Below are 26,817 nucleotides of genomic sequence, written 5' to 3'. Positions count from 1 at the left end.
TTTCTTGACTTCTTAGCCCTCTGCATATAAATCAAATGCTTTTCTACCATAGGCCTGATCCTATACTAGTTTTAGAAATTAATCCAATTGTTGGGTTTGTAGACATGTAAAAGCTCATTCTGCTTATATAAAAACTCTGTTAGACTTGTGCCATCCTAATGTCCTTAAACCATGGCAACAGTCTGCCTCTAAATTGGAAAATTAAAAACAACAGCTGGAAATCAGAGTCAGGGCTATGGGAAATCCAAGATGGCTGCTTGGCTTTTCCCAGCTCCCTGACAAACCTCATTTTTTATTTGATGGGTTAAAGCCTCCCTGGCTACAGGGCCTCCATAATGAAAAATCACGGAATATTAAGTTTTGTAAATTGTTAAATTAAGTTTCTAGTTTTGTTAATGTCTAGTGTTTACTAAGACTCACTGCTGAGACAGTTCCTTGTTACGTGATACTGCTAAAGGATTTAATTAAGTTATTAAAAAGGACACTCTAGGTTAGTTTCTAAGGCTTATCTCAGTAACCAATCTTCAGATAAAGGTCGGATGCTCCATAATGTACAACCAGGAGATTAACACCAGACTATAATCATTTAACGAATGAAGTCAGGTGACTTGGGGTGTATCAGGCTTTATCTAATGAAAGTTCTTGACTTATAATTCTTATTTTACTAATAACTGCTAGCTGTGGCTATATTATTTTCTATGTCACTTGTTTCACTGAGCCTGTGATATAATGCTGAACTGACAGTTCCATATGAGATCAATAATTGTAATAATGTGACTCTGGGTATGGGAAAAAGCAACAAGAGGAAATATTTTCCTGGACCAGGAGGCTAGTAAGACAGTGGTCCAGAGACTTTTGCTACTTGCAAGGCCTGGTCCAATTTTAGCACACTGAGTGGCTCATCACTTCCCTAGACCTGGGAATGAGCCTTCCCAGCACCGCGGGACACAATGGCCATGAAATGGTGTCACATGGTCAGATATGTGGCTATGAAGGGACCCTGATGACTGGAAGTTGGTACTTGCCAGCTGCCTTGCCAAAGATTACGTCATGACCATTGCAAGCTGCTGACCTTCAACACCCCCTGAAAGAAGTTCAGGGTGAAAATCAGGAATGAGGCACTCTGTGCTCTGAAAAAAAAAAAAAAAACTGGCAGAACAGGTCTTCAGATAGTTAGATCTTTTCAGAAAAAGGTTTTATGAGTTCCAATTCTTGCATCTTCTCATACCTAGAAAAACACTGACGTCATTAATGGTGAAATCTGCTTTGGCTATTAAAAAAAATTTTTTTTTTTTTTAACAATTAAAAGTCAAAATAGAGTAGCTATGGTTCAGACATCCTGGGAAATAATTATTTCCCAGATATCCTGAAAATGATATTACGGGTGTGATTTCAGATTAGACGCTGTGACCTAATGTAGAACTTAATGCTCCTGTAATACATTTTTGCTTCTGTACTTTGCTTGCTGCTCGTAAAACCAAAGTTACTCCATTTTAAGATAAGGTTGTTTTTAAGTAAAGATTCCTAAAATTGTTTTTGAAAAAAAAAAAGTGAATGTAAACATATATAGACTGAGGAAAAGAAAATTTTAACAGAAAATAAAATGACCAATAAGTACACACAAAAAATAAAAAAATAAAAAAAAAATATTTAGGATTGTAATAATTGTACTAACATCAAAAAGCTGGAAAACTACTCTGGTATACTATATTATATAAACTAATGGAAATATTAAAAAAAAAGAGCAAAGTGAATATAAATTCTAACGTTGTCCCATGTTCCAGTGGATAGTCTTGAACCCCTGGTATGTGCTCCCCACTTTAAAAAGGGCTTTGCACTAATGTCAAAAAGAAAGGAAACAACACCTGTTTGTGAAGGAAAAGGAGAAGGAAGGGTCTAAGGAATTTTCCTAGAAGAAGAGACTTTGACTAAGAAAAGGTAAGACTTGGTAGAGAAAGGCATTCCAGGCTGTAAGAGCTGCAAGTGGCAAGTTATGGAGTCATGAACATGCATGTGATACTTAGGAACCACGAGCTGTTCGTACGGCTTAAGCCTGAGTACGTGGGAAAGAAAGACTGAAGTGTGAAACAGACGGGGCTCAAAGGAAGGACTATGGACTTGATGTTATTGGCAGTGGGAGTCACTGAAGGGTTCTGAGCAGGAGAATAAATGATCAACTTTATTGGTTGAAACAGTTCAAGGCTTGGGAAAGACAGATTGGAGGCTGAGCTTTGAAGCAGAAGCCTACTGCAAAAGTCCAGGCAAGAGAAGATAGGGAAGGATTTATGGCCCCAGAGGATCGAACTGAAAGGACATGTCACAATTCTAGAAGAAGCTATTGCAACATCCAGGTATGGCAGTGACCGTGAGGAAGGAAAATATTTGGGAGACTTGGGAAAATGTGGACGTGATTTTGTAATAACTGGCTGTCAAGATAAAGGACAGGGAAAGGAAGAAGGTATGCCAATTACAGATCAAGTGACTGGATACAGGATTCCATAAGCTGAGAGAGGAAGCATCCATTCTTTCCCTTATCAGTCATATAATCAACACTGCTTTACTGATACCCACCATGACTAGGATATAGAAAAGGGGCTGGAGGATATTTATAAAGGAAAACTTGGTATGAGGAGATGGACAATTTGGATTTGAAATGCTCCAGAAATACCAATGTGGATATTTTGGGAAGAAAAATGCAAATCCAAAGCTAAGAAGAGAGGAAGCGGCAGAAGATTTATGGATAGAAGACAATACAGATTTACAGAAAAGAGATTTCATTTTAACTGAGTCCCTACCTCACACCAAGCACTGCCCTAGATACATGGGACGTATGTCATTCAATCCCTCCAACAATCCTGTGATGAAACTTGCGCTCAAAGAGGTAACCCAAACTCGTGTTTTCTTTTAAAAATGTGAGGCTTCTGTTTTATTTTAGCCCCATTTTATAATAAATAGTTTATACTTTTTGACTCCATGCATTGCTAAAAATGGTATCTTAAAACAAACGAGCACTGCTGACTCTGTAGCACCACTATCATCTCATCAGTTGCCGACAGAAACCAGTAAATACCTATTAATAAAAATGTTCAAGTGATGTAGCAGAATTTAAGTCCTTGGTGGAAAATTATATTCAATTATATACAGCTTATACCGTTACCACGGAGAGTTGGTAAAAAGAAAATCACATTCAGGATGTGATGTGTGTAAGAGGAAAGATGCTTGTTAGACTGCAGAGCTCCTAGTGCTATCCTCGCTTTACTCAGCTTCACTAAGCTACAGGCTCAGCCCTGCTCAGTTCCTGATTTCCTATTCTAAACAGGAAATGAGATACACAACTTATTGATCTTGCTTAGAGAGGTTATAAATCTCCTAAGTCTCATCTACTTCTGCCTCTGTCTCCTCAATTACCTATCACACCAACCTTCCCACTGGTACTGGTATTCCTGGTAATCTTATTCCTGAAAACCCTATTTCCCCTGGGTCAGATTCAAGCTAGGTCTGGTATCTTCTGCTATTGGCTGGAGTCCTATTCCACACTATCATTAGTCCAAGTTCTCAGAAGCCCGAGTTACTATAATTAGTAATCATTTATGGATCCATCATAGTGGTCAATTCAACCACTGAATCTCCAAGAGACAAAGCTGCTAAAATGTTAGAACGTCTTGCTGTAAATCCCAACACAAAAGATAGTTATTGCTTCCAACCTTATCCATTTACTAATTATCACATTACTGTATAGACATTTGTATATCATCTGGAGCAAGGAGACCAAACCAGTCAATTGTAAAGGAAATCAACCCTGAATATGCATTGGAAGGACTGATGCTGAAGCTAAAGCTCCAATACTTTGGCCACTGACTCACTGAAAGAGCTGACCCTGATGCTGGAAAAGACTGAGGCAAGTGGAGAAGGGGGTGACACAGGATGAGAAGGTTGGATGGCATCACTGTCTCGAAGGATACGAATCTGAGAAAACTGTGGGAGATAGTGAAGGACAGGGTGCTGCAGTTCATGGGGTTGCAAAGAGTTAGACATGACTTAGCAACTGAACAACAAACAAAAGTATCAATATTTTTCAGTTTACTGAATTGTTTATTGCATATCTTCTCTTTACCACTAGAAGGAAAGCTTCATGATTGACTTCTTCTTCATTACTGTATTTCTCAAGCCCTAGAATATGACCTCAACATGACCTCAATAAAGGTCTCTGTAGTAGATGCTGGAAGAGTCCTACCCAGATCTCCTTTGCCACCAAAGGCACTCATTCCACAGCTACTGAAGCACTGACTTCTAAAAGCTTACAGCTGTACCCTTCTCCAAAGAACTGTTTGCCACTAATGGGGAGCTCTTTGTCCAGAACTGCCTAGGTAGCTAGAGGTTCTCCTTCATTCCTCTCCTAAAGGGCAGCCTTTAACTAATGCCTCACAGATATGGGGGCAAGAAAGGCTGGCCCTCTGCTTCCAGTTGGGATAACTGGGTAGTTGCATTCATGCTCCAGAGCTCCCTGTGAAGAGGCTGAGATGAGACTTTATCTGAACCCACCACTTCTCCCCAGCCTTTTCATCCTGACTCCTTTACTTCCCCTAAAGTTTCACCTAAAAGCTCTGCCTCTAAAATTACTTACACAAACACTTTCATCACTGGCTCTTCTTCTAGAGTACCTGAATTCGGTATTTTTTGACTGTTTGGATGCATAAATCAATAAAGTGAAAGGAAATAAAGAAATAATTGTTAGATTTTCCAGCAGTGCTCTTATCTCTTCTTGCACAAAACATTACAGATATATCTCCCTGAAGAGAAACAGCTGTGAGCTGAGCGACCCAATTAGGACACAAATCTACGTGCTTAATTGAGGCACCTCAGCCCCTCCCCTTCTGCTCGCGGTGTCACTGCTGCCACCATCTGAAGAGTCTGGCTACAACAATATCTGTCTCATTTACAAGAGACGGCGCTTTATAAAGCTCAACCACAAAAATGATTTTAGATCTTAACGAATTAAAAGATGGCTGGCAAGTATATGGCACCGGCCCAAGACACTTCTTTACTCTGTTGGCTTACCTGAGGATGCTGCTGGGGGAAACCTGCAGGCAATGCTGACTGGAGAGGTCCTGAGAGAGCGGAGCAGGTGAAAGCGGTTGGGACTTGATGTTAAGCATGTTAAGATAATCTGATATTGAAGCAATTGTAATATTGTTTATTTTTATTACAACTAAGGACTAAAAGTTGAAAAAAAAAATCACTCCCCCTAGCAGAGTATCACTGATTTTTACAATGGAGGGACTCAGACAGTAAAGAATATGACTACAATACAGAAGACCTGGGTTTGATCCATAGCTAGGAAAGATCCCCTGAAGAAGGGAATGGCTACTCACTCCAGTATCCTTGCCTGGAAAATTCCATCAACAGAGGAGCCTGGCGGGATACAGTCCATGGGGTCACAAAGAGTCAGACATGACTGAGCGTCTAATACTTCAGCGTGAAATAATTATTTTCTTAATATGAATTTGCTTTATAAGTTAAACACACACACACAGACAAAGGGCTGGAAGGTTATAAACTAAATTGACAACAGTGACTGATGTGAAGGGAGATGAGACTGGCATGGTTGTTAAAGGTGGCTTTAGCTATAGTATTCTCTTTCTGAAAAAAGAGTAGTCAAATGGGAGAAATATTCACAGTTGTTAAACATGAGCAACAGGTTTGGCCATGGTATGTGCTATATGTTTGTATTTACATTTTTTTGATCTTTGAAACTTTTCTCAAACTAAAAAAAAGTACACAACACCTGAAAAGAATGTAGCTATTCTCTAGTGGTAAGGGACTGAACAAAACTAAGAAAACATACACAATGCATCAGTGGTTCTCAAACTTTTCAGCTTGTGATTTAGGAAATAAAACTAAAAAAGAATCCCATAGGAGCCTGCTTGTTCCAAGTCTTTTCTTCCAAGACAGTCTAGAGCAGGCTGCTTGCTAGGACCTGCAGCTGAGGGCTGGTCTGCAGCTCTGCTTCACCCGTCTCTATAACGTACTGTAACGACTGTACGGTGGATGCACCCAGAGAAATGAAGCGTTGTCTGCCTGGGAGGAGCATCATGTGAAAGATCACAGGCACTGATTTAGTTTACGCTTTTATAAATTACCTGGGTGACAGGAGAGAAAACAGAGCTGTTACGTTTACTGATGATACCTCTCAGGGATCATCAATCCTAAAGGAAACACACCCTGATCCTGGGAAAGATTAAGAGCAAGAGGAGAAGGGGGTGACAGAGGACGAGACGCTTGGATGGCATCATAGACTCAGTGGACATGAATCACCACTTAACAACTGTGCAACCACCTCTCAGGGAAGATGTGTTAAGAGATAAAGTAAGTTTAATAGTCTGGGGAACAGTGAAGAAAACAGAAAATGAAATTTGATGAGGATATTACTATTGGGGAAAAAATGGGAAAATATGGAATAACTAGCCAAAGGAAAGACTTTGGGATCAGGCTGGGCAAGTGTTAGGAACGTGAAGTTAGAATTTTTAAAAATCAAGCTATTATATGTATAATGAAGTAAAAACATGTAAGAACTGCTTGGCCAACAGTCTAGACACATGGCTAGTAGTTTGGTGAAGTACTAACTGATGTGCTATCATCACTAAAATTATGTTTGATCAGCGAGACAAAGTCAAGAAACAGCACAGTACAGTGGCCAGAGCATAAGGCTGAAGCCAGCTGTGTGACCTCAGACAAGTGTTCAACCTCTCTGTGCTTCTGTATGCATCTGCAAAAAAAGAGGCAGTAATGGTGCTGATCTCAGCCAGTTGTTAGCAAAAATGAGTTATAATTTGAAAACCGTGTAGAACAGAGTAGTTAATATGTACCTTTTTTTATGAAAAAGCAAACATAATATAGGAATTTAAATGGATTTGGAGTCAAAAATTATTACAGATCTAAAGATCTGCATGGAAAAATCAGAGGTCCTGGCATACTTCATCCTGTAAAAAAGGGGGCAGTAGAAGACATTCTTAGTGGGAAAACTATTAACTGCTGGTAAAAATGTGTCTGAAATAGCCTTTTTCAGTTCATAATGGGGAAGATGAGACAGAAGGACTATCCTAGCACCTTTGACATCAGACATGTTTCCAGTTCTCCAGTCCTCTTATCAGTGCTAAGAAGGTCTTGATGGCTCAATCATAATTTTTTCCATGAGACTTCAAAAAAGCTTTTTGTTTTTCTATTTCCTCCCAATATATCTACTTGCCCTCTGGGACTTCGTGAATTTTAAAATTTATACTGTCACATTCAGTTTTCTTCAGACAGGAAAACCTGATATGCTGAATTATGTTGTACTCTTTAAAGCATGTCATCATTCACTCCACAATATTCGATGTGGAGAAGGTTGATGCTACAGTTTCACAGTTCACTTTATCTCATTTGATTTCATGAAGAAAAAATATACAAAAATATGAAAGGGGAAAAGCAAGAGTTTTAACAACAACCATCTCCAATGTGATGCAGCAGTCCCCTCTTATCCACTTTTCTTTTATTCCTTCAGCCTCCATATAGCTGTCAATCAAAAATTAGCCAGTTAAACCTGTCTCAGTAGGTCACTGCCAGTATGTTTGACCTCAACAACTTGATCTGCATGACTGCAAACACCTCCTCGTGTTCTCTGTGATTAAATCTCATCTGACTCTGATCTACTCACAGACTGTGGTCCTAATGACCTTTCTTGCTTTAACCCCATCACACTGCATTCAGGATAAAATCCAACCTCAGCAAGGTCCATGAAGTCCCCACAAAGTCCCATGTCTTCCTCTTGGCATCAGCTCTCCCATCTACACACACACGTGCCACACTACCCAGCTGCCTCTCACTTCCTATTTTTAGACAGCTTGTTTTCAATATATGCCATATATACATGGCGTATGCCATCAACCACAATGCCGTGTTCTGCACTTAGAAGACCACTACTTATCCCTGAAGACTCAGTTTGAGTGTCACCTTCTCCAGACCCCTTCCACCAAAACACACGCATATACTCAGAGGATTGGGTACCTCTCCTCAAGGGTCCCACAGAACCTATGTATGTTTCTTTCTCAGCTTCTATACAACATTGTATCTTAAATGTTGGTGTACTGTCGCCCACCGATGCCCAAGCAAGGACATCTAGTCAATATCAATACCATCATCTATATAGTCAGCCCTCCAAACCCATATGTTCTACATTTGAGGACTCAACTGACTGTGGAAACATTTGGGAAAAGGACTCAAAGTTCCAGAAAGCAAAAACTTGAATTTGTTGTGATCCAGCATTTATCCGGGAGTTGGTGATGGACAGGGAAGCCTGGCGTGCTGTAGTTCATGGGGTCGCAGAGAGTCGGACACGACTGAGGACTGAACTGAACTGAACTGAACTGATATAGCGTTTACACTGCATTAGGTATTATAAGTAATCTAGAGATGGTTTCAAGTACATGGGAGGCTATGTGTAAGCTATATGCAAATACTATGCCACATGTAAGGTACCCCCTGGATTTGGGTGTCCATGGGAGTCCTGGAACCGATCCCCTACAGATACTAAGAACGTCTGTACATCCTCAGTGCCCTAAACAGCCCCTGGCAAACAACAGGAATCTAATAAATAAAAATCAGGTGAAATGAATTAATATATAATAAATAAACCAGAGTCCTGCCTTTAAAAAATTCCCTATTTAGCTAGGGAGACATGAATGGAGGAAGGAGGAGATGGAAATAAGATACAGAAATTAACTATAATGCCATTTGGAGAGTGAGAAAGTGGGGTACATGGCAAGAAACTATTATTTATGAGTAATCCTAAGTACTTAGGTGCCTAAAATGTAAAGCTATTATGGTTGGTCTTTTCCATACTGCCTTAATTTTCACAACCATCTTGAAGGGTATTATTTCAATTTGGTAAGTAAGGAAATAAGGACTCAAGGAGTTCAAAACCACAAAAAGTTAATGGTAAAGACATAATTTTATATTTAAAACCCATGTTCTTTCTACCACAATGGTACAAATTCAGTTCTTCGGAGTTTCAGAGGAGGGAAAAGTTACACCCAAAATGACAAATCAGAAAAGTTCCATGTAGAACTAACAGTGGACCAAATCGTGAAGGATTCTAGGAGAAATAGATTGTATTTTAGAGGGAGGAATAAAGACCAGCATGGATACAAGTTCAAAACTGGTCAGTAGGACAGAGAACAGTCCAGTCTGGAATAAGCTGAGCATACACTGGGCAAATCTCACAGAAGAGAAAACTGGGACTTCCCTGGTTGACCTGAGCACTCTTTATTTACAATGGACACTAATGTTAGAAAGCACTTAGGTCATGCTAATAACTGGACCTGTGCGATCATCTCCATAGATGGAGGGTAGCAGATAAAAAAAAAAATCTGGGAACATATTTCAAAATTAAGGTAATTCTGATTTTAATACAAAAGTGTACTTTTATCCAAGGAGAAAATATAGCTACAGAAAGTGCCATATCAAGTTAATTTAATGTCAAATTACCATAACGTTGTGAAAAAAGTAAATAAATGGACTTCACAAATGTGAGTCATGTAGTCTCCTCTGTCTGAAATATGTACCATAAAAGTCATTATATGCATTAATCTTTAAAGTTATCTAAATCATACTCTTAGGGCAACATCTTGATTTTAACAAAAAATATGAATTGCCCAGCTTGCTCATTTTATGAGATCTGATCTTAAAACATAAGATGGCCATCCTCAAAAGTACACTGGTTATAAGTTTTATTCATGCATGTTTGGTGATGGTTTTACTTATCAAGATCATGTTTTTAATGACTCATAACTAATTTTGTTGGAATGACATCCATAAACTAAATTGAGTGTGACTGATTATTTAGATGGTAACATCACAAATCCATTAAAAGGAACCTAAAATAAACAGAGTTAATGACCTCAAGTAAGTCACCCATAGATCAGAGAAGTTCCGAGCATTTTTTTCAACTGCTATTTTTAGGTTTTTAAAACATATGTTTCTCTTAGAACAATTTCATCAGATTAAGTTGTATGGTAAATATAGCCATTAAGTTGTACATAATAAAGAAAAAAAACTTTTCACATTGAAAAGCCTTTCAAAATATATATTTTAAACAGAAATGGAGATATTTTACTTCCAACTTTACATAATAAATTAAATATCAAATACTGACAAACAGAGGTACCCCAGCACCTATGTAAGTGGATATTTTATTTGTAATACTATCATCAATCAATGATACAGCAATGAAGGCTATAGCAAAAATAATAAAAATCTATCTGAAATTTTTACTACATTTTGAATTTAGACTTTTTTTCATAGACAGTGTATCCATATATTTATGTAGCCAAAATCAGAAATACCATGGGATATAATCAACATGCAATTCTTCACTATTATTTGCTATTTCTCAATGAAAGATAGTATAGGAGACATTCTAGGCAGAAAGTAAAGCATGGTACAGTCAGTCCTCTGTATTCACAGTTTCTGCATCAATCAACCTCGAACTGAAAATATCTGGGACAACAAAAAATTCCAGAAGTTCCAAAAAGCAAAATGTGAATTTGTCACGTGGCAACTATTCACACTGCATTTATACTGTATGTACAATTTACATAGCATTTACATTGTATTGGCTTCCCTGGAGGCTCAGATGGTAAAGAGTCTGCCTGCAGTGCAGGAGACCGGGGTTCAATCACTGGGTCGGGAAGATCCCCTAGAGAAGGAAATAGCAACTCACTCCAGTATTCTTGCCTGGAGAATCCCATGGACAGAGGAGCCTGGCAGGCTACAGTCCATGGGGTCGCAGAGTCGGACATGACTGAGCGACTTCACTCACTTAACATTGTATTAGGTATTACAAGTAATCTAAACACGATTTAAAGTATATGCAGGATGTGCACAAGTTATATGCAAATACTGCACCACTTTATATAAGAAACTTGAGTGAGCACCCATGGGGTCCTGAAACCAATCTACTAAAAATAATGGGGGACGACCTTATCTCTAATCTTCTAAACTTTCTACAACATCTTGAATACTGTCTTCTTCTTTCCTATTTAAAGATACTAGAATACAGAACTAAAAGATGACCCTGCCCACTTCTATTCAACAGAGATGAGAAAACTGAGACTCAAAAAGAGACTCCAATGTAGTTTCAAACACATATATAAAGGTTAAACATCAATTATTTAATCACTCATATAAAAAAGTTTAAAAATAAGCAGCAAATTAAATCCAAAGAAGATAAGAGGAAGGGTATAATAAAATCAGACATTATTGAAATAGAAAAGAAACACACAAAAGAGAGGCTCAACAGTGCCAAAACCTGGTTGCTTAAACAGACCAAAAACACTGATAACTCCCTGGCAAAGGTGACCATGAAAAGCAGAGAGACAGTAAATAACCAACACTAGGGTAAAAATGATATCATTACTGGGCTTAAGGACATCAAAATATCATAAAGCAACATTGTAAACAAGGTTATGCCAATAACTGATGACAAGGAACAATGCCTAGAAAAATAAGATCTATTAAAACGTCTTACAACTATGTAAGACAATGAATTATAAGCAAAAGGCCTATTTACAATGAATGTGATGGCGACACAATTTAGGAATAATTACTAAGTATGTTATGTTTCTTTGCTTCCCTTTTTGCTTCTTGTATTAAGTAAACTTCATAATCCACAATCAGAATTAATTGAGCTAGCTCAGCCTAACATATCTTTCTTTAAAAATACTTTTATGTCCAATACACAGAAATTTAAAAACTGCTCCACCATTCAAAAGGAGTCTCATGTAAAGTGACTTCTGTATTTCTGGACATATTTTTTAGGGCACCACTAAACATCCTGGACTAAACACAGTACAACCAAAATGAAACAGATAAAACAGCACAAATTCTAAGTATGAATAACTGCAATGCTCACTGTATCATCCTTAAAATGTAAAATACGAGTCTTGCTTTGTGTCTTGTGGCTCAAAAAGTGAAACTATGATATGTTACAAATGAAAGTTATTTAGGCAAAAACCAGCAAACTAGCTCAACATTTTGATTCTTTTATTATTTTCCCCAAACTTGGTCCATGTAGGAAGAAAAAAGTGGTGAAAAGGCTTAAAGGTAAGGGAAATAAGGAGCGAAGTTTTTAGATTCAGTGAAACATAAAAGATTGAAACAATTATAAATAAGAACAGTTTTACAGCTCTGTGGACATGAGTTTGAGTGAACTCCGGGAGTTGGTGATGGACAGGGAGGCCTGGCGTGCTGTGATTCATGGGGTCGCAGAGACTCAGACACGACTGAGCGACTGAACTGAACTGAACTGAACTGAAAGACAGGACTATGTTTATTTCTTTCTATCTCTCAAAAACACCTAGTCTTGTTGTCTTGACATAGTAAATTAAAAAAAAAAGAATATAAGGCATAATTCATACAAAGAAGAACTATGAGAAAATATAAAAGTAGGCTAAAAGTTTTCCAAAGCTACGTAAGTGAGGTATAAAAGCTTAGGAATTGAGATGACCTACCTAGTCATGCCCAGTTAAAATTATTAAATTAAAATTTGCACAAATTTTGTTAAATTTACTCCTAAATGTTTTGTGCTTTATAATAAGTATTTAAATACTTTAATTTTCCCATTGTTCATTGCTTTTATATAAAAATACAACTGATTCTGTAGATTGACCTTGTATCCTGTGACCTTGCTTAAATTACTTACTAGTTGTGATAGTTTTTTTTAATTCTTCGAATTTTCTATGTACATAATTATGCTGTCTTTAAATAAAGACAATTTAAATTCTTCTATTATGTGCCATTTATTATTTTTTCTTGCCTTATTGCACTGGCAAGGGCCTCTAGCACAATGATGAACAATGAATAGTCTTGCCTTTTCCCCAGTCTTGGGTGGAAAAGTATTTAGTTGTTTTTTTTTTTTTAACCAGTAAATACAAGTTAGTTATAGGTTTTTCACTGATGCCTCGTAACAGGTTGAGGAAGTTTCCAGATATTTGTAATTTGCTGTAACATTTTATCATGAATGAACACTGCATTTTACCAAATTTTTTTTGTTTCTTGGCTTTTTTTCAGGGGGGCAGGGGCAATGACTGAAATGATCATATGGCTTTTCCTTTATGCTGTAATAGAGTGAATTACATTATTTGATTTCAAATGTTAAACCAACCTTACATTCCTGGGATTAAAACCCATTTGGTTATGATGCATTATCCTTTTTACATATTGTTGAATTTGATTTGTTAATATTTGTTAAGAATTTTTCTATCTATGCTCATGGAGAATACTGAACTGTAGTTCTCTTATATTATACAGGTTTGCTGCTAAAAAACAATACTCTGTTTTTGTTCATCTAAGAATGTCTATATTTCTAAAGAATGTTTTGCCAGGTGCTGGAGAAGACTCTTGAGAGTCCCTTGGACTGCAAGGAGATCCAACCAGTCCATCCTAAAGGAGATCAGTCCTGGGTGTTCATTGGAAGGATTGATGCTAAAGCTGAAACTCCAATACTTTGGCCACCTCATGCTGGGAGGGATTGGAGGCAGGAGGAGACGGGGACGACAGAGAATGAGATGGCTGGATGGCATCACCGACTCTGTGGACATGAGTTTGAGTGAACTCCGGGAGTTGGTGATGGGCAGGGAGGCCTGGCGTGCTGTGATTCATGGGGTCGCAGAGAGTCGGACACGACTGAGCGACTGAACTGAACTGAACTGAACTGAAAGCATAGGTTTCACAGGATACATGTTTGAATCCCAGGGGTAAGTTCAGTGAAGGCTCTTGACCATGTGGGAGCTCTGGCAATTGTTCAGCTCAGCAGTCTCTAGTGGCTGCTCCTTTACCAGTGTCTGTGAGTCATGTGGCGCTAGTGGCAAAGAATCTGCCTGCCAATAAAGGCGACGTAAGAGACTCAGGTTTGACCCCTGATTCAGGAAGACCCCCTGGAGGAGGGCATGGCAACCCACTCCAGTATTGTTGCCTGGACAATCCCATGGACAGAGGAGCCTGGTGGGCTACAGCCCGCAGAGTCACAAAGACTCAGACACAGCTGAAGTGACTTAGCACGCACACATGCACTGTGGTAGGACCAATCTGGTACCAGTAACTTCATCACAACCAGAGGTATAAATGCCAAGAGGGAGTTTTGGACAATCACTCAGCTTTACTCTGGTACTCTTCTCTTTCTTCTTTGGTCCACTAACTTTATCTTCTTTTCTCCTACATTTTTCTCTCAAAAACACATAATTATCTAGTAAAAGGACTCAAAACAAAAATCAATTCTTGTAACTCAATCCAGGGTTATTTCCACTACACAATATTTTTGTTAATCTCCTGGGATTAAAACAATAACAATTCAATCTAGTTTTAATTTGCTTATTACTTGGTATACACCTAAATTTTTTTCTCTCTCCTTTGGTGGATCTGCTGCGTATTTTTCATTTTAGAAAGATTAAGAACAAGTTCACTGATAAAGCTAAAAAAAATCCACGTTGAGAAAATCTATTTGATTAAAAGCTATCCCTGGACCAGCAAACCACACAAAACTAAATAATCCATAAAGTGTTTTCCAAGAAGAGTAATAATTTACTTGTTCATATTTTTGAGCTCCTTATCTCACACCTGAGCGTCACATAGTTTACTGTTTCTCCTTGTGAGCTACGTTAACTTCCTGTTAGAGAGTGAGCTTAGTCTCTACATTCTTTCCTTCTAATTTAAGAGCCTGTATGTGGATGAAAACTACTCCCTGAATGCAATGTTCATCACTTTGCCCAGAAAATACCTATTAATTCATGTTTATAAAGCACTAGTCACTTTAAAAATAAATTTTGCAAGGTTTTATTACCTCTTAAGGAGAGGAGAGATAAGGGCAGAAGGAAAAGAAATAAACTGGTATATTAAAAATGGGCCTTTAAGAAACTATTTTTAAATTGTACTAGGAGCAAAATAAATGATCAGACCAGAGCTTAAGAGGCTGTGGGTTTTATTTTCTTACCTGTGCAGCTGGATATATTCTCGGGGTCTGTTGAGCAGGTGAAGGAATCTATCAACAATCTTGTTTTTTCCTACACCCTGTAATTACAAAGAAAGCATTAAACAAAAAAGAAACTTGTCTGGAGGTAAAACAAACCAGAATAATCTCCTACGGATGATCTGTCCTAGTTTATTGTTAATGCAAACCAAACTAGTAAACATATACAGCACATCTTTAATGAGATAGTTTTTTTTTAACTGACTTCTAAATACACTAGCTCTAAGTTCTTCTTATTTAAAAGGAAACTCAAAATTATTTTTAGCCTTCTGCAACTTTTTTATTTTCTGCTCTTTAATTTTACACTGAGGTATAAATATTAGAGGCAGAATATTATCTATTTCAGATTTAAAGAATGGCAGCAAAGGAAATCAAGTACGAGTAAAAACAAAGACTTCTCTAATCCACTCTTCAGAATCGTGGTTTATAGTTATATAAAGATAAATGCAATACTGCACTCTTTTTGCTTTAATTAAACACTAATTTCTTCTCCTTCTATCCTACTTTCTAGTCCTTTAAGACCTTGGAAACCTGAAATTATAATCAGGGCTTATTAATAAGTCTCAACTATATCTTCTCTTCCTAGAAATGCACTCGTTTTCTCACAGTTTACTGATGCCAAGGCTGCTGTCCTTTCATAGAGGACAAGCTGTTGAAAATGGAATCCACTCCCACGTAATTGCTCCATTTCAAAGTTTTCACTTAGAGGTGGACCACTCTATTAATGGGATGCAAAACTTCTAAAAAGTGGGTTGTGTGGGAAAAGTAGAAGTGGTTTAAAAGCTGCGTTTTGTTACATATGTTATAGCAATAAAAATACCTTTATTGATTTCTTACACTGTCCATAGTCAAACACATGGTACAAAGCTATACAGGCTTTCAATGGCATGTTGCAATAAACACAAAATTTTAAATAAAAAAGTTCAGACCAACAAAATGGGTGTTAATTATATCAGCTCTGTTCAATTCAAGAAACCCAGGAAAAAACAAATACCATAAATGCACTGTACTGTCAGAAACACAAAGGGTTTCTTAAAAGAACAAGCCATGAAAAACCACTGTGGGAAGCTCACGCTCCCTCCCGGCTTCCAAGATTACAGACTCCCCCTTGCTCTTTCAAATTCCTCCTGAGCAGTTTGAGGAACTTGTTGTTGTTGTGCTGTATTAGTCGCTCAGTCATGACTGACTCTGTGACACCAAGGACTGTAGCCCGCCATTTCCCAGGCAAGAATACTGGAGTGGGTTGCCAATACAAGTCCTATAAATGTAGGATGCAATGTGAAGTCCCTGGCTGCCACTAAGAGGCTCCTTTGCTACGTCTTCTTTCAATGTGTTAAAAAAAAGAAAATTCAACTGAGTAAATTTTAAAAATCTTATTGACCTTATTCAACGATTCATGAATCTAGCAGATAGAAAGGAGAAGCCCAAAAGAAGTGACTTTCATAAGCAGAAGGGAGCAGGACAAGGAAGTTCTACTAGCAAAACTGTTACACTAGGTTGTGACAAGGTCACTTTCCTTAGGGGTCTCTTGGGCCAGTGACCTCATCAGTGCTGACCAGGTGATCCTCATTTACGGGTTTAAGACTCCATTTCTGGGAGAGGCTGAAACTACAATCAAGGTAAGTCTGGGTTTCGTGATGAGAGTTTAGAGTAAGGGACTCCATTTGGGGCTGGTATACCTTTTGGGGCTGTGTTACTTTTAACGCGTTAGAGTCTTCCAAACTCCAGCCTCATCTGTCTCCTGGCTCCATATACTCTCTCTGGGAATCTCACCTAGTCCCTTCACTTCAGTTGTCTCATATAGCTCACGTCTCTCCTAAGCCCCAGCTGAGATGAGATCTCCTGTTTCGAACTGCCAACTGAGCTTCTGTACCAGACGTTCATACTGAACTCATTATGCTTCCACCAAAACCTACTCTCCTTTCTTTATAACCCACTCTTAACAGTATGGCCTCATACCCAGTTGGTCAATGAATGAGTCTCAGAATGTTTCTGACTACTATATTTTTTCCCTGTTCCATTCAAAACGTCACTAGAATCTCTGTAGTTTCGATTTGCAAAACTTTTCCTTCCTTCCTTTCTCCCACCCTCCCTCCTCTCCTTCCTTTTTCCCTCCCTCCTTCTCTTTTCTTCTCCCTTTTATTTCCTTCCACTCCTTTCTCCTCCACTTCTCTCTTTCCTCCCTCCCTTCCTTCCATATTTCCTTTGTCTAATTTATCAACCTTTTTAGCACCTAATGTTCTAGGTATTGTACTAGCTGAGTGGGATACAATGATGAATAATATAACTACAATCCCTGACCACACTCATAGCTTACAACCCAGTAGGAAGCAGACAATGAAACAAACAAAATACAGTAAGCCCCCTAAAAACAAACTTTCAAGTCTGAATATTCAGAGATGCAAACATGTGTTTGCATGTCCACTGACATAAATGAGTTCAGAGGTCTGGTGTACACTGCCATGTGCATGCATCCTCTATAAGTCGTTGTGATGTTGTATACTTTACTGTACAGTACTATAATGAGTACAGTATCTTTATTTCAAGCCCAGGGGGTCCAAAAGTATAAAAGCAGCAGAATACAGCTGATTGTGATAGTTGGGTACCAAGGCTAACTTTGCTGTGTGTGCATGCTAAACCCCTTCCATCGTGTCTGACTCTTTGTGACCCTATGGATTGTAGCCCTCCAGGTTCCTCTGTCCATGGGATTCTCCAGGCAAAAATACTAGAGTAGGTTGCCATTCCCTCCTCCAGGGGACCTTCCCAAACCAGGGATAGAACCTACGTCTCCTGCAGCTCCTGCACTGCAGGCAGATTCTTTACCCGAGCCACCAGGGAAGGCCTTAGATTTGTTGTACTTACAAACAAATTGGATTTATGAATGAGCTCTCTCAGAACAGAACTCATTTGTATGTAGAGAACTTACTGTAGATGTACATGTGATGTGTTCTGCTATGGAACATCCAAAAGTCTTGAAGATTTAACCAAAGGCTCAGGAAGTCTCACTATGTACAGTGATATTTCAGTTGAAATATCAAAGAATTAAAGAAGTTACAGGAAAGAGGAGAAACAGGAGTGTTCCAGGTAGAGAGAACAGTATGTGTAAAGACTTGGGTTACTAGAGAGCTGGAGCACTGGACAGGTCCAAGTGAAGTCAAGGACCAGGAGTGAGGAAGGGAATAATAAGGAGCAAGCCTAGAGCAGGAGGCAGGGTCTAGCTCTGGCAGTCCTGGAAACCAGGTGAAAGAGTTTGGGTTGTTTCCTAATAGCACCAGAAGGTCACTGAAGTAGAGGGGTAACAGGATCAGATTTTCACTTTAGGAAAATCATTCTGGTGAAATGACAGGACAAAGAACAAGACTGAAAGCAAAGGAAAGCCATTTGGAAACTTCTTAACAAACTGAGGCCGGAGATGATGGTGGCTTCAAGTAAGGAGCTGAGAGATATGAATGTACTTAAGAGATAGTTAGGGGAAAGGACTTACAAGATCTGAGGATGAACTGGATGTGAGGTGAGAGAAATCAACCTTTCTGTCTTGGGCGACAAGGTGGAACGTGATGCTACTTAAAGACATGTGAAACTGGGAGGCGAGGTGCCTTTGCTGGGTAGGGAGGGAAGTCTAGTATTAAAAAAGGGCAGTTTAACTTTGGAAGGACTGACTCTGCCGTGCCTGATTCACACATCTGCTCCTGCCTCTCTGACTCACTGTCACTGCTCCAGGGCAGCCCAGCATTGTGCTCAGGCTCCTAGAAAGGGTCCTCTTGGGCCTCCCGCCTCCAGGTTTACAACTGGCCAGTCCACCATTTGTTTAGTTATTTTTCTTAAACAGAGATCTCATCAGGTCATTTCTGGCTTCATTTTAAAAGCTCCAATAATTCCTTCGAGGAAATGCTAAAAGCATAACCCAGGAAGGAATTTCTGTAAATATCCTGAGCAAAATGAGACAGTTATAGCGATCTGTTCTTTCCAATCACAGTTTTCGCCTAGAACAAAAAAGTCCTGAGGATTACTTTAATTGAATAAATACATAAATAGTATCTTATTTTTCCATTACAAAAGCCACACATACTCATTTTTCTCAACGAGAAGTTTAGAAATCAAAGAAACCACCCAATGTGCGATCGTCAATCTGCTACCTTTTTCATTTTGTTCCTGTGGCTATTTATCTTTCCCTGCTAAACCATTATCCTATAGATACAATGTGTACCTTTAATAAAAATTGGCACAGAATAAATAGCTTTTACATCACACTTCACTCTTTTGGAAGATGATATTTAGTCGGGAAGATCCCCTGGAGGGGAGAATGGCAATCCCTTTCAGCACACTGGCCTAGGAAATCCCATTGACGGAGGAGCCTGGCAGGCTACAGTCCTTGGGGTCCCAAGAGTCAGACACGACTGAGCAACGAACAACAACAACAAAAGGGAATGGAAATTTTACAAAGAGGAAGGAACCCGTAGAATGAGAGATGATAAAACCTACAAACTGTCTCAAAAGGATGACGCTTTCCTTTATCACCACTCTTTCGCCTCATCATGTTCTTTGTGACAAGGTCCTAGAAAGAAGGACCTTTACAGAGCTAGGAGTCGGTTAGGAGGAGGAATGATTCTGTTAAGCCCCTAAGGACAGAAGGAAAACATACTTTATGAAATATTTAAAAATAAAATAAATATTTTTAAAAATTCAAGGAAAGAAGAAAAGGAAAGGGGAGTCATATCGTTTGCTCTTGCTGAAGGAGGTAGAAACCTCTTCCAGCAACACCCTGCTCCCTTTGGGCCAACAAAGAGGAGGAACCTGACGTTTTTCGAGTCTTCTGCTGCACGCCTACCTGCCCTTCCAGTGCTTCACCACCCACACCCTCGCGCCAGCCATGTCAGTGGGAGGCAACTCTTCTGTCTTGGAGAAAAGCAAACTTAGTTCAGGGCTTCCCCAGTGACTCAGCACTAAAGAGTCACCTGCAACGCAGGAGACAAAGGAGACATGGGTTCGATTCTTGTGTCATGAAGATCCCCAGGAGAAGGGGACGGTTACCCACTGCAGTATTCTTGCCTGGGAAACCCCATAGACAGAGGAGCCTGGTGGACTACAGTACACGGGGTTGCAAAGAGTTGGACACAACTGAGCATCAGTTCAGTTCAGTTCAATCGCTCAGTCCTGTCCAACTCTTTGCGACCCCATGGACTGCAGCAAACCAGGCTTCCCTGTCCTTCACCAACCCTCCTGGATCCTGCTCAAACTCATGTCCATCAAGTCAGTGATGCCATCCATCCATCTCATCCTCTGTCGTCCGTTTCTCCTCCTGCCTTTAAACTTTCCCAGCATCAGGGTTTTTTCAATTGAGTGAGTTCTTCTCATCAGGTGGCCAAAGTATTGGAGCTTCAGCTTCAGCATCAGCCCTTCCAATGAATATTTAGGACTGATTTTCTTTAGGATTGATTGGTTTGATCTCCTTGCAGTCCAAGGGACTCTCAAGAGTCTTCTCCAACACCACAGTTCAAAGCATCAATTTTTCAGGGCTCAGCTATCCTTATGGTCCAACTCTCACATCCACACATGGCAAGTGGAAAAATTATAGCTTTGACTAGATGGACCTTTGTCAGCAAAGTAATGTTTCTGCTTTTCAATATGCTGTCTAGGTTGGTCATAGCTTTTCTTCCAAGGAGCAAGCAAGCGTCTTTTAATTTCATGGCTGCAGTCACCATCTGCAGTGATTTTGGAGCCCCCCAAGATAAAGTTGCTCACTGTTTTCATTGTTTCCCCATCTATTTCCCATGAAGTGATGGGACCAAATGCCATGATCTTCATTTTTTGAATGCTGAGTTTCAAGCCAGGTTTTTCACTCTCCTCTTTCACTTTCATCAAGAGGCGCTTTAGTTCCTCTTCACTTTCTGCCATAAGGGTGGTGTCATCTGCATATCTGAGGTAATTGATACTTCTCCCGGCAATCTTGATTCCAGCTGGTGCTTCATCCAGCCCAGAATTTCGCATGATGTACTCTGCATATAAATTAAATAAACAGGGTGACAATATACAGCCTGACATACTCCTTTCTCGATTTGGAACCAGTCTGTCTTTCCATGTCCAGTTCTAACTGTTGCTTCTTGACCTGCATACAGATTTCTCAGGAAGCAGGTCAGGCGGTCTGGTATTCCCATCTCTGTCAGAACTTTCCACAGTTTATTGTGATCCACACAGTCAAAGACTTTGGCACAGTCAATAAAGCAGAAGTAGACGTTTTTCTGGAACACTGTTGCTTTTTCTATGCTGCAATGGATGTTGGCAATTTGATCTCTGCTTCCTCTGCCTTTTCTAAATCAGGTTTGAACATCTGGATGTTCACAGTTCATATACTGTTGAAGCCTGGCTTGGAGAATTTTGAGTATTACTTTGCTAGCGTGTCAGATGAGTCCAACTGTGTGAACATTCTTTGGCATTGCCTTTCTTAGGGACTGGAATGAAAACTGACCTTTTCTAGTCCTGTGGTCATTGCTGAGTTTTCCAAATTTGCTGGCATATTGCGTTCAGCACTTTCACAGCATCATCTTTTAGGATTTTAAATAGCTCAGCTGGAATTCCATCGCCTCCACTAGCTTTGTTCATAGGGATGCTTCCTAAGGCCCACTTGACTTCACACTCCAGGATGTCTGGCTCTAGGTGAGTGATCACACCATCATGCTCATCTAGGTCATGAAGATCTTTTTGTTTAGTTCTTCTGTGTATTTTTGTCAACTCTTCTTAATATCTTCTGCTTCTGTTAGGTCCATACTGCTTCTGTCCTTTATTGAGCCCAACTTTGCATGAAATGTTCCCTTGGTGTCTCTAATTTTTTCTGAAGAGCTCTCTAGTCTTTCCCATTCTGTTGTTTTCCTCTATTTCATTGCATTGATCACTGAGGAAGGCTTTCTTATCTCTCCTTGCTATTCTTTGGAACTCTGAATTCAGACGGTTATGCCTTTCCTTTTCTCCTTTGCCTTTCACTTCTCTTCTTTTCTCAGCTATTTGTAAGGCCTTTTCAGACGACCATTTTGCCTTTTTGCATGTCTTTTTCTTGGGGATGGTCTTGATCACTGCCTCCTGTACAGTGTCACAAACTTTCATCCATAGTTCTTCAGGCACTCTGTCTATCAGACCTGAGCGTGCAAGCACACAAACTTAAGTTCTAAGTAGTTAGGATCCTGCAAACAATGGGATTTAAAAGGCAAATTCACTCTGACTTAAAAGAGGGGGCTGTTCTCTGCTTCACTATATTGCAAAACAGAATGTCAGGAGGTAGTCTCCCTGAATTGCTTTACATGAAAGTTTATTATTCTAATGTTGTGGAGTCATAAATCAGTTACTCAAAGATTATAAAACAGCCTAAAACATGTATCCAGGAACTCCCTGTGTGCAAGGTTCAGAAGGGAGAAGGTGAGGAAATCAATTTTTCTTTCTTCTGCAGTAATTTTTAAAATGGTCTCCAAGTGAGTGTTTGCCATGGCCAGTGTTCAGCTTGCCACATGCTCTCTGAAGCATCTTAACGTTTGGCTTTCCCTCCAGTTCCTCCTAATTTTTCAATAACTTTCATAGAGTTGGCTCCATTTGTATAAAATTTAAAGATTTTTTTTCATAGGGTCCTAATTTTCCTTAGAAAGACTAACTGTATGAATGTCATCAACAAATACCAACTGCAGGTAAACATAACAACTAAAAAGCTAGTATTACAGTAGCATCAGGAGAAATAAGTTGCTTTTTTAAAATGACCATAAAGTTTTCATCAAATGTTGAAACTTTTAATTCTTTGTCTAAAATGCCTGAAAATATACTTACTATACAAGCAGTTGGGAGACTCAGACAATCAATCCTCCTTACTCTGTCTCACGTAGAGGTTTCTACCGCCATCTTCATTCATTTGAATAAAGTGGGGGAGAAGGAAATGGCAAACCACTCCAGTGTTCTTGCCTGGAGAATCCTAGGGACGGGGGAACCTGGTGGGCTACCGTCTATGGGGTTGCACAGAGTCGGACACGACTGAAGCGACTTAGCAGCAGCAGCAGACAAGCTGATCTCCAAACACGATCTTATTCTAATAGTTTTTAATCCAATAACACAGTGAGAGGTCCCTGCTTTAGGAATCACTGGAAACTTCTTATTTTCCAAATTCTCTCGGTGAACATACATTATTTACATATCCAGAAAAAATAATTAAACTGCATAGTAAACAGTTGCAAACATTTGCATAAACAGGTTTCCTGTAACAGATCCAGAAACAGTACCCAAAAGTCAGGCAAAACAACACACCTTTCAATTGCACTACTAGTTTGCATGGCTTTAAAACACACTGATAAAGCTTCCTGGCAAAGTCAAAAGCTCCTTTTCAAACAGGAATAATAAAATCCACATCCCTGAAATTTCCCTTTGAAATAATGTGCTGCTGTAAATGGCAAAGTTAGACTCTTTGGTAGTTTGGTCACTTGGTATAACCAAAGCAGCCAAAATAAATACTGTGGGGCGGGGGGAGGGTAGAAATCAACGTGCTTACAATAGCAATGTACATATTCAGAACAAAGGCAAGAAAAACATTCACTAAGAAACACTGGATGGATAAATTGAAGATGAAAGAGAACACATGGGCTTCCCTGGTGGCTCCTGCCAATGCAGGAGACACTGGTTCAGTCCCTGGGTTGGGAAGAGTCCCTGAGGAGGAAATGGCAACCCACTCCAGTATTCTTGCCTGGGAAATCCCATGGGCAGAGAAGCCTGACGGGCTACAGTCCATGGTGTCATAAAGGAGTCGGACACGTCTCAGTGACTGCCCAACAAGAGAGTGTGTGCAGCATGGCAAATAATTTCCATTTTGTACTTTAGGCAACTTCATAGCAAGAGGTTTGAGAAGGGACACAAAATAATATGATATCAAACAAAGATATCATTATGCTTGATGAAAGCAAATATTTTATAGCCTTGGGACTCCTAAGCCACTGGAGCTATGAGAAACACAGCACACTTTGTTATCAAATTCCCTGCTGCTACTACCAGCTGGGGACACAGGCGGGGAGAAGTCTGGACAAACTGTTCCGTCCATCTACAGACATTAGACAATTATTCTGGCATAGCAACACGGTGTATTTCTGATGTTACACAGCAATAATCTGTCACTGCTCAGTTCAGATGATTAATTAACAAAATCCACACATTCTTTAATTTTGGCAAGAAAATATTCACAGTATCTCAATATTAAACAATTCAACAAACATTTACTAAGCCTGTACCAGGAAAAAACTAAATCTGTTCATTATAAGCCTCTAATTAACAGATGGTATGAGATACAAAGGATTATATAGAATTAGGTAGTAACAATGTGTATAGAGTCCTCCTTAGTCAGTATTAAATATATGCTTACTGATTTTCATAGTATATAAAAGATTTCAAAATTAAATGCTATGAAAATTCAGGGGAAAAAACCAATCTTTTTAATTGTTGGGAAGTAATTAAGATAGAAATTTCTAGTCTGGAAGAAATGAATATGGTTTCATTGCATTATGTAAATTAATCAAGAAGTTAAATTGGGTTGATGAAATTTACTTTAGAAAATACTTCCTCACTGTAAGTTCATCAATATTGGTATAATTTTGATAAAATGTTTATATTCATGAAAGTGGGTCAATATCTCTCAGGATAAAAAGAACAGGAGAACATATCTTTCAACTTTCACAGGGACTCAGGAGGTGAATCAAACTGAATGCAGTGTTCACTCTTGTCTGGATGCTGATGGAGACAAACCAACTGCAAAGTGACACGGGGGAGAATTGAGGAAAACTGAATGTAGGGTATCAGTGTATATTAAGGGGTTATTATTAATTTGTTAGGTATAATAATCAGATTGTGGTTATGTAAGAGATAAAAACTAAGATAGTATAAGAAAAATGCATTATGTGAAAGTATGGTCTTTTAAAAGACAACATACAGATAATATGTTCAACACAGATTAAAACAAGATGAACAAAATTCTGGTAATTGTTGAAACAAAGTTATGGGGACATAGGAGTTCATGATATACTCTCCTTTTTATAGAATATATTTTACAATTTCATAAGAGAAAAAATCAAAATGCCCTGAACTCTGTATGTAAAGCATAGCTCCTGGCCTACTATAAGCACGGAATGTAAGCTAGCTATTACATATTATTATTGTTGTTGCTATCGCTGCTGTATTACTAGTATAAGAATTAGTGTGTGGGTGCTAAGTCACTTTAGTCGTATCCAACTCTTTGCAACCCTATGGACTGTAGCTCATCAGGCTCCTCTAACCATGGGATTTTCCAGGCAACTATACTGGAGTGGACTGCCATTTCCTACTCCAGGGGATCCTCCGGACTCAGGGATCAAACCCACATCTCGTATGTCTTCTGCACTGGCGGGTACGTTCTTTATCATGAGGGCCACCTGGGAAATCCAAGAATTAGTGTGGTATGGTGGGAAAAGAGCATGAGCTTGGGATGTGTGAGTCCTAACTCAGACATTAACTAGCTATGTGATCTTGAGCAGATACTCAAACTTTTTGAGTTTCAGTCTATTTGTCAAGTAAGGAAAAAAAAAAATTTATCTCAAAAGGTTTCCATAGACCTACATGAAATGATTTTTAAAAGTATATTGGAAATTATAAAACATACAATTATTACCATTTTTAATCCTTGCTCATAGAAACTTGTAATTCAATTATAGATGAAATTTAAAAATCAAAACAACTTTAAGAGAAGAATGAATTAAACACTGATAAAATACTTTATAGTTCCTTGTTCCAAGGAAAACAAGATTATTTCTATTTGGGGGAGACTAAGACAAGCTTTGGAAGGACTGATGCTGAAGCTGAAACTCCAATACTTTGGCCACCTCATGCGAAGAGCTGACTCACTGGAAAAGACTCTGATGCTGGGAAGGATTGGGGGTGGGAGGAGAAGCGGATGACAGAGAATGAGATGGCTGGATGGCATCACCGACTCGATGGACATGAGTTTGAGTGAACTCTGGGAGTTGGTGACGGACAGGGAGGCCTGGCGTGCTGTGATTCATGGGGTTGCAAAGAGTCGGACACAACTGAGCGACTGAACTGAACTGAACTGAAGCATTTTAGACCACTGCATTACTAAACTATTTCTTCCTTCAAATATCTGATAAAATGCAACTGCCTCTCAAAATCCAAGTGTCCTTATTCAGAAACAGAAGGTTATTTATTCATTTAGACCACGCCATGTGGCATGGGGATCTTAGCTCCCCAAGCATGGATCGACCTCGTGGCCCCTGCAGTGGAAGTGCAGTCTTAATCACTGGACCACCAGAGAAGTCCCCAGAAGTTTATTCTTAAGGAGTTTTTAAACAACAAAAAAAACTATGCACCTATCAGCTAAATCTGTAACCCAGAAAATTCACCATGAATACTTGGTATTTCAAATATAATAAAGCTCTACAAACCAAAAGAAAGTAATACATGGGGAGGAAGAAAGCTTATTCTTTTTTTTCTCACTGTTTTAATTTATTAATTGAAGGATAATTGCTTTACAGAATGTTGTTGTTTTCTGCCAAACCTCAGCATGAATCAGCCATGGATATACATATATCCTCTCCCTTTTGAACCTCCTTCCCATCTCCCTCCCCATCCCACCCCTCTAGGTCTATACAGAGCTCCTGTTTAAGTTTCCTGAGCCATACAGCAAATTCCTGCTGGCTATCTATTTTACATATGGTAATGTAAGTTTCCATGTGACTCTCTCCATACATCTCACC

The 26,817-nt window shown here is 39.1% G+C and overlaps 1 protein-coding gene across 1 annotated transcript in view; it reads right to left on the bottom strand.

Annotated features, from left to right (window-relative positions):
* Positions 1–26,817, bottom strand: part of VWA8 (von Willebrand factor A domain containing 8) — a 399,072-nt gene that overhangs the window by 222,007 nt on the left and 150,248 nt on the right. Inside the window, exon 21 of the mRNA XM_055426030.2 lies at positions 15,023–15,099. Within this exon, the coding sequence (XP_055282005.1) occupies positions 15,023–15,099 (77 nt within the window). The remainder of the gene's footprint in view (positions 1–15,022; positions 15,100–26,817) is intronic.

This window comes from Moschus berezovskii, chromosome 13 (genome assembly GCF_049115385.1).
Source record: "Moschus berezovskii isolate FMDL1 chromosome 13, NW_MosBer_1.0, whole genome shotgun sequence".
Taxonomy (NCBI): domain Eukaryota; kingdom Metazoa; phylum Chordata; class Mammalia; order Artiodactyla; family Moschidae; genus Moschus; species Moschus berezovskii.
The sequence above is the reverse complement of the archived record's forward strand: the minus strand, read 5'-3'. Positions and strand labels throughout refer to the sequence as shown.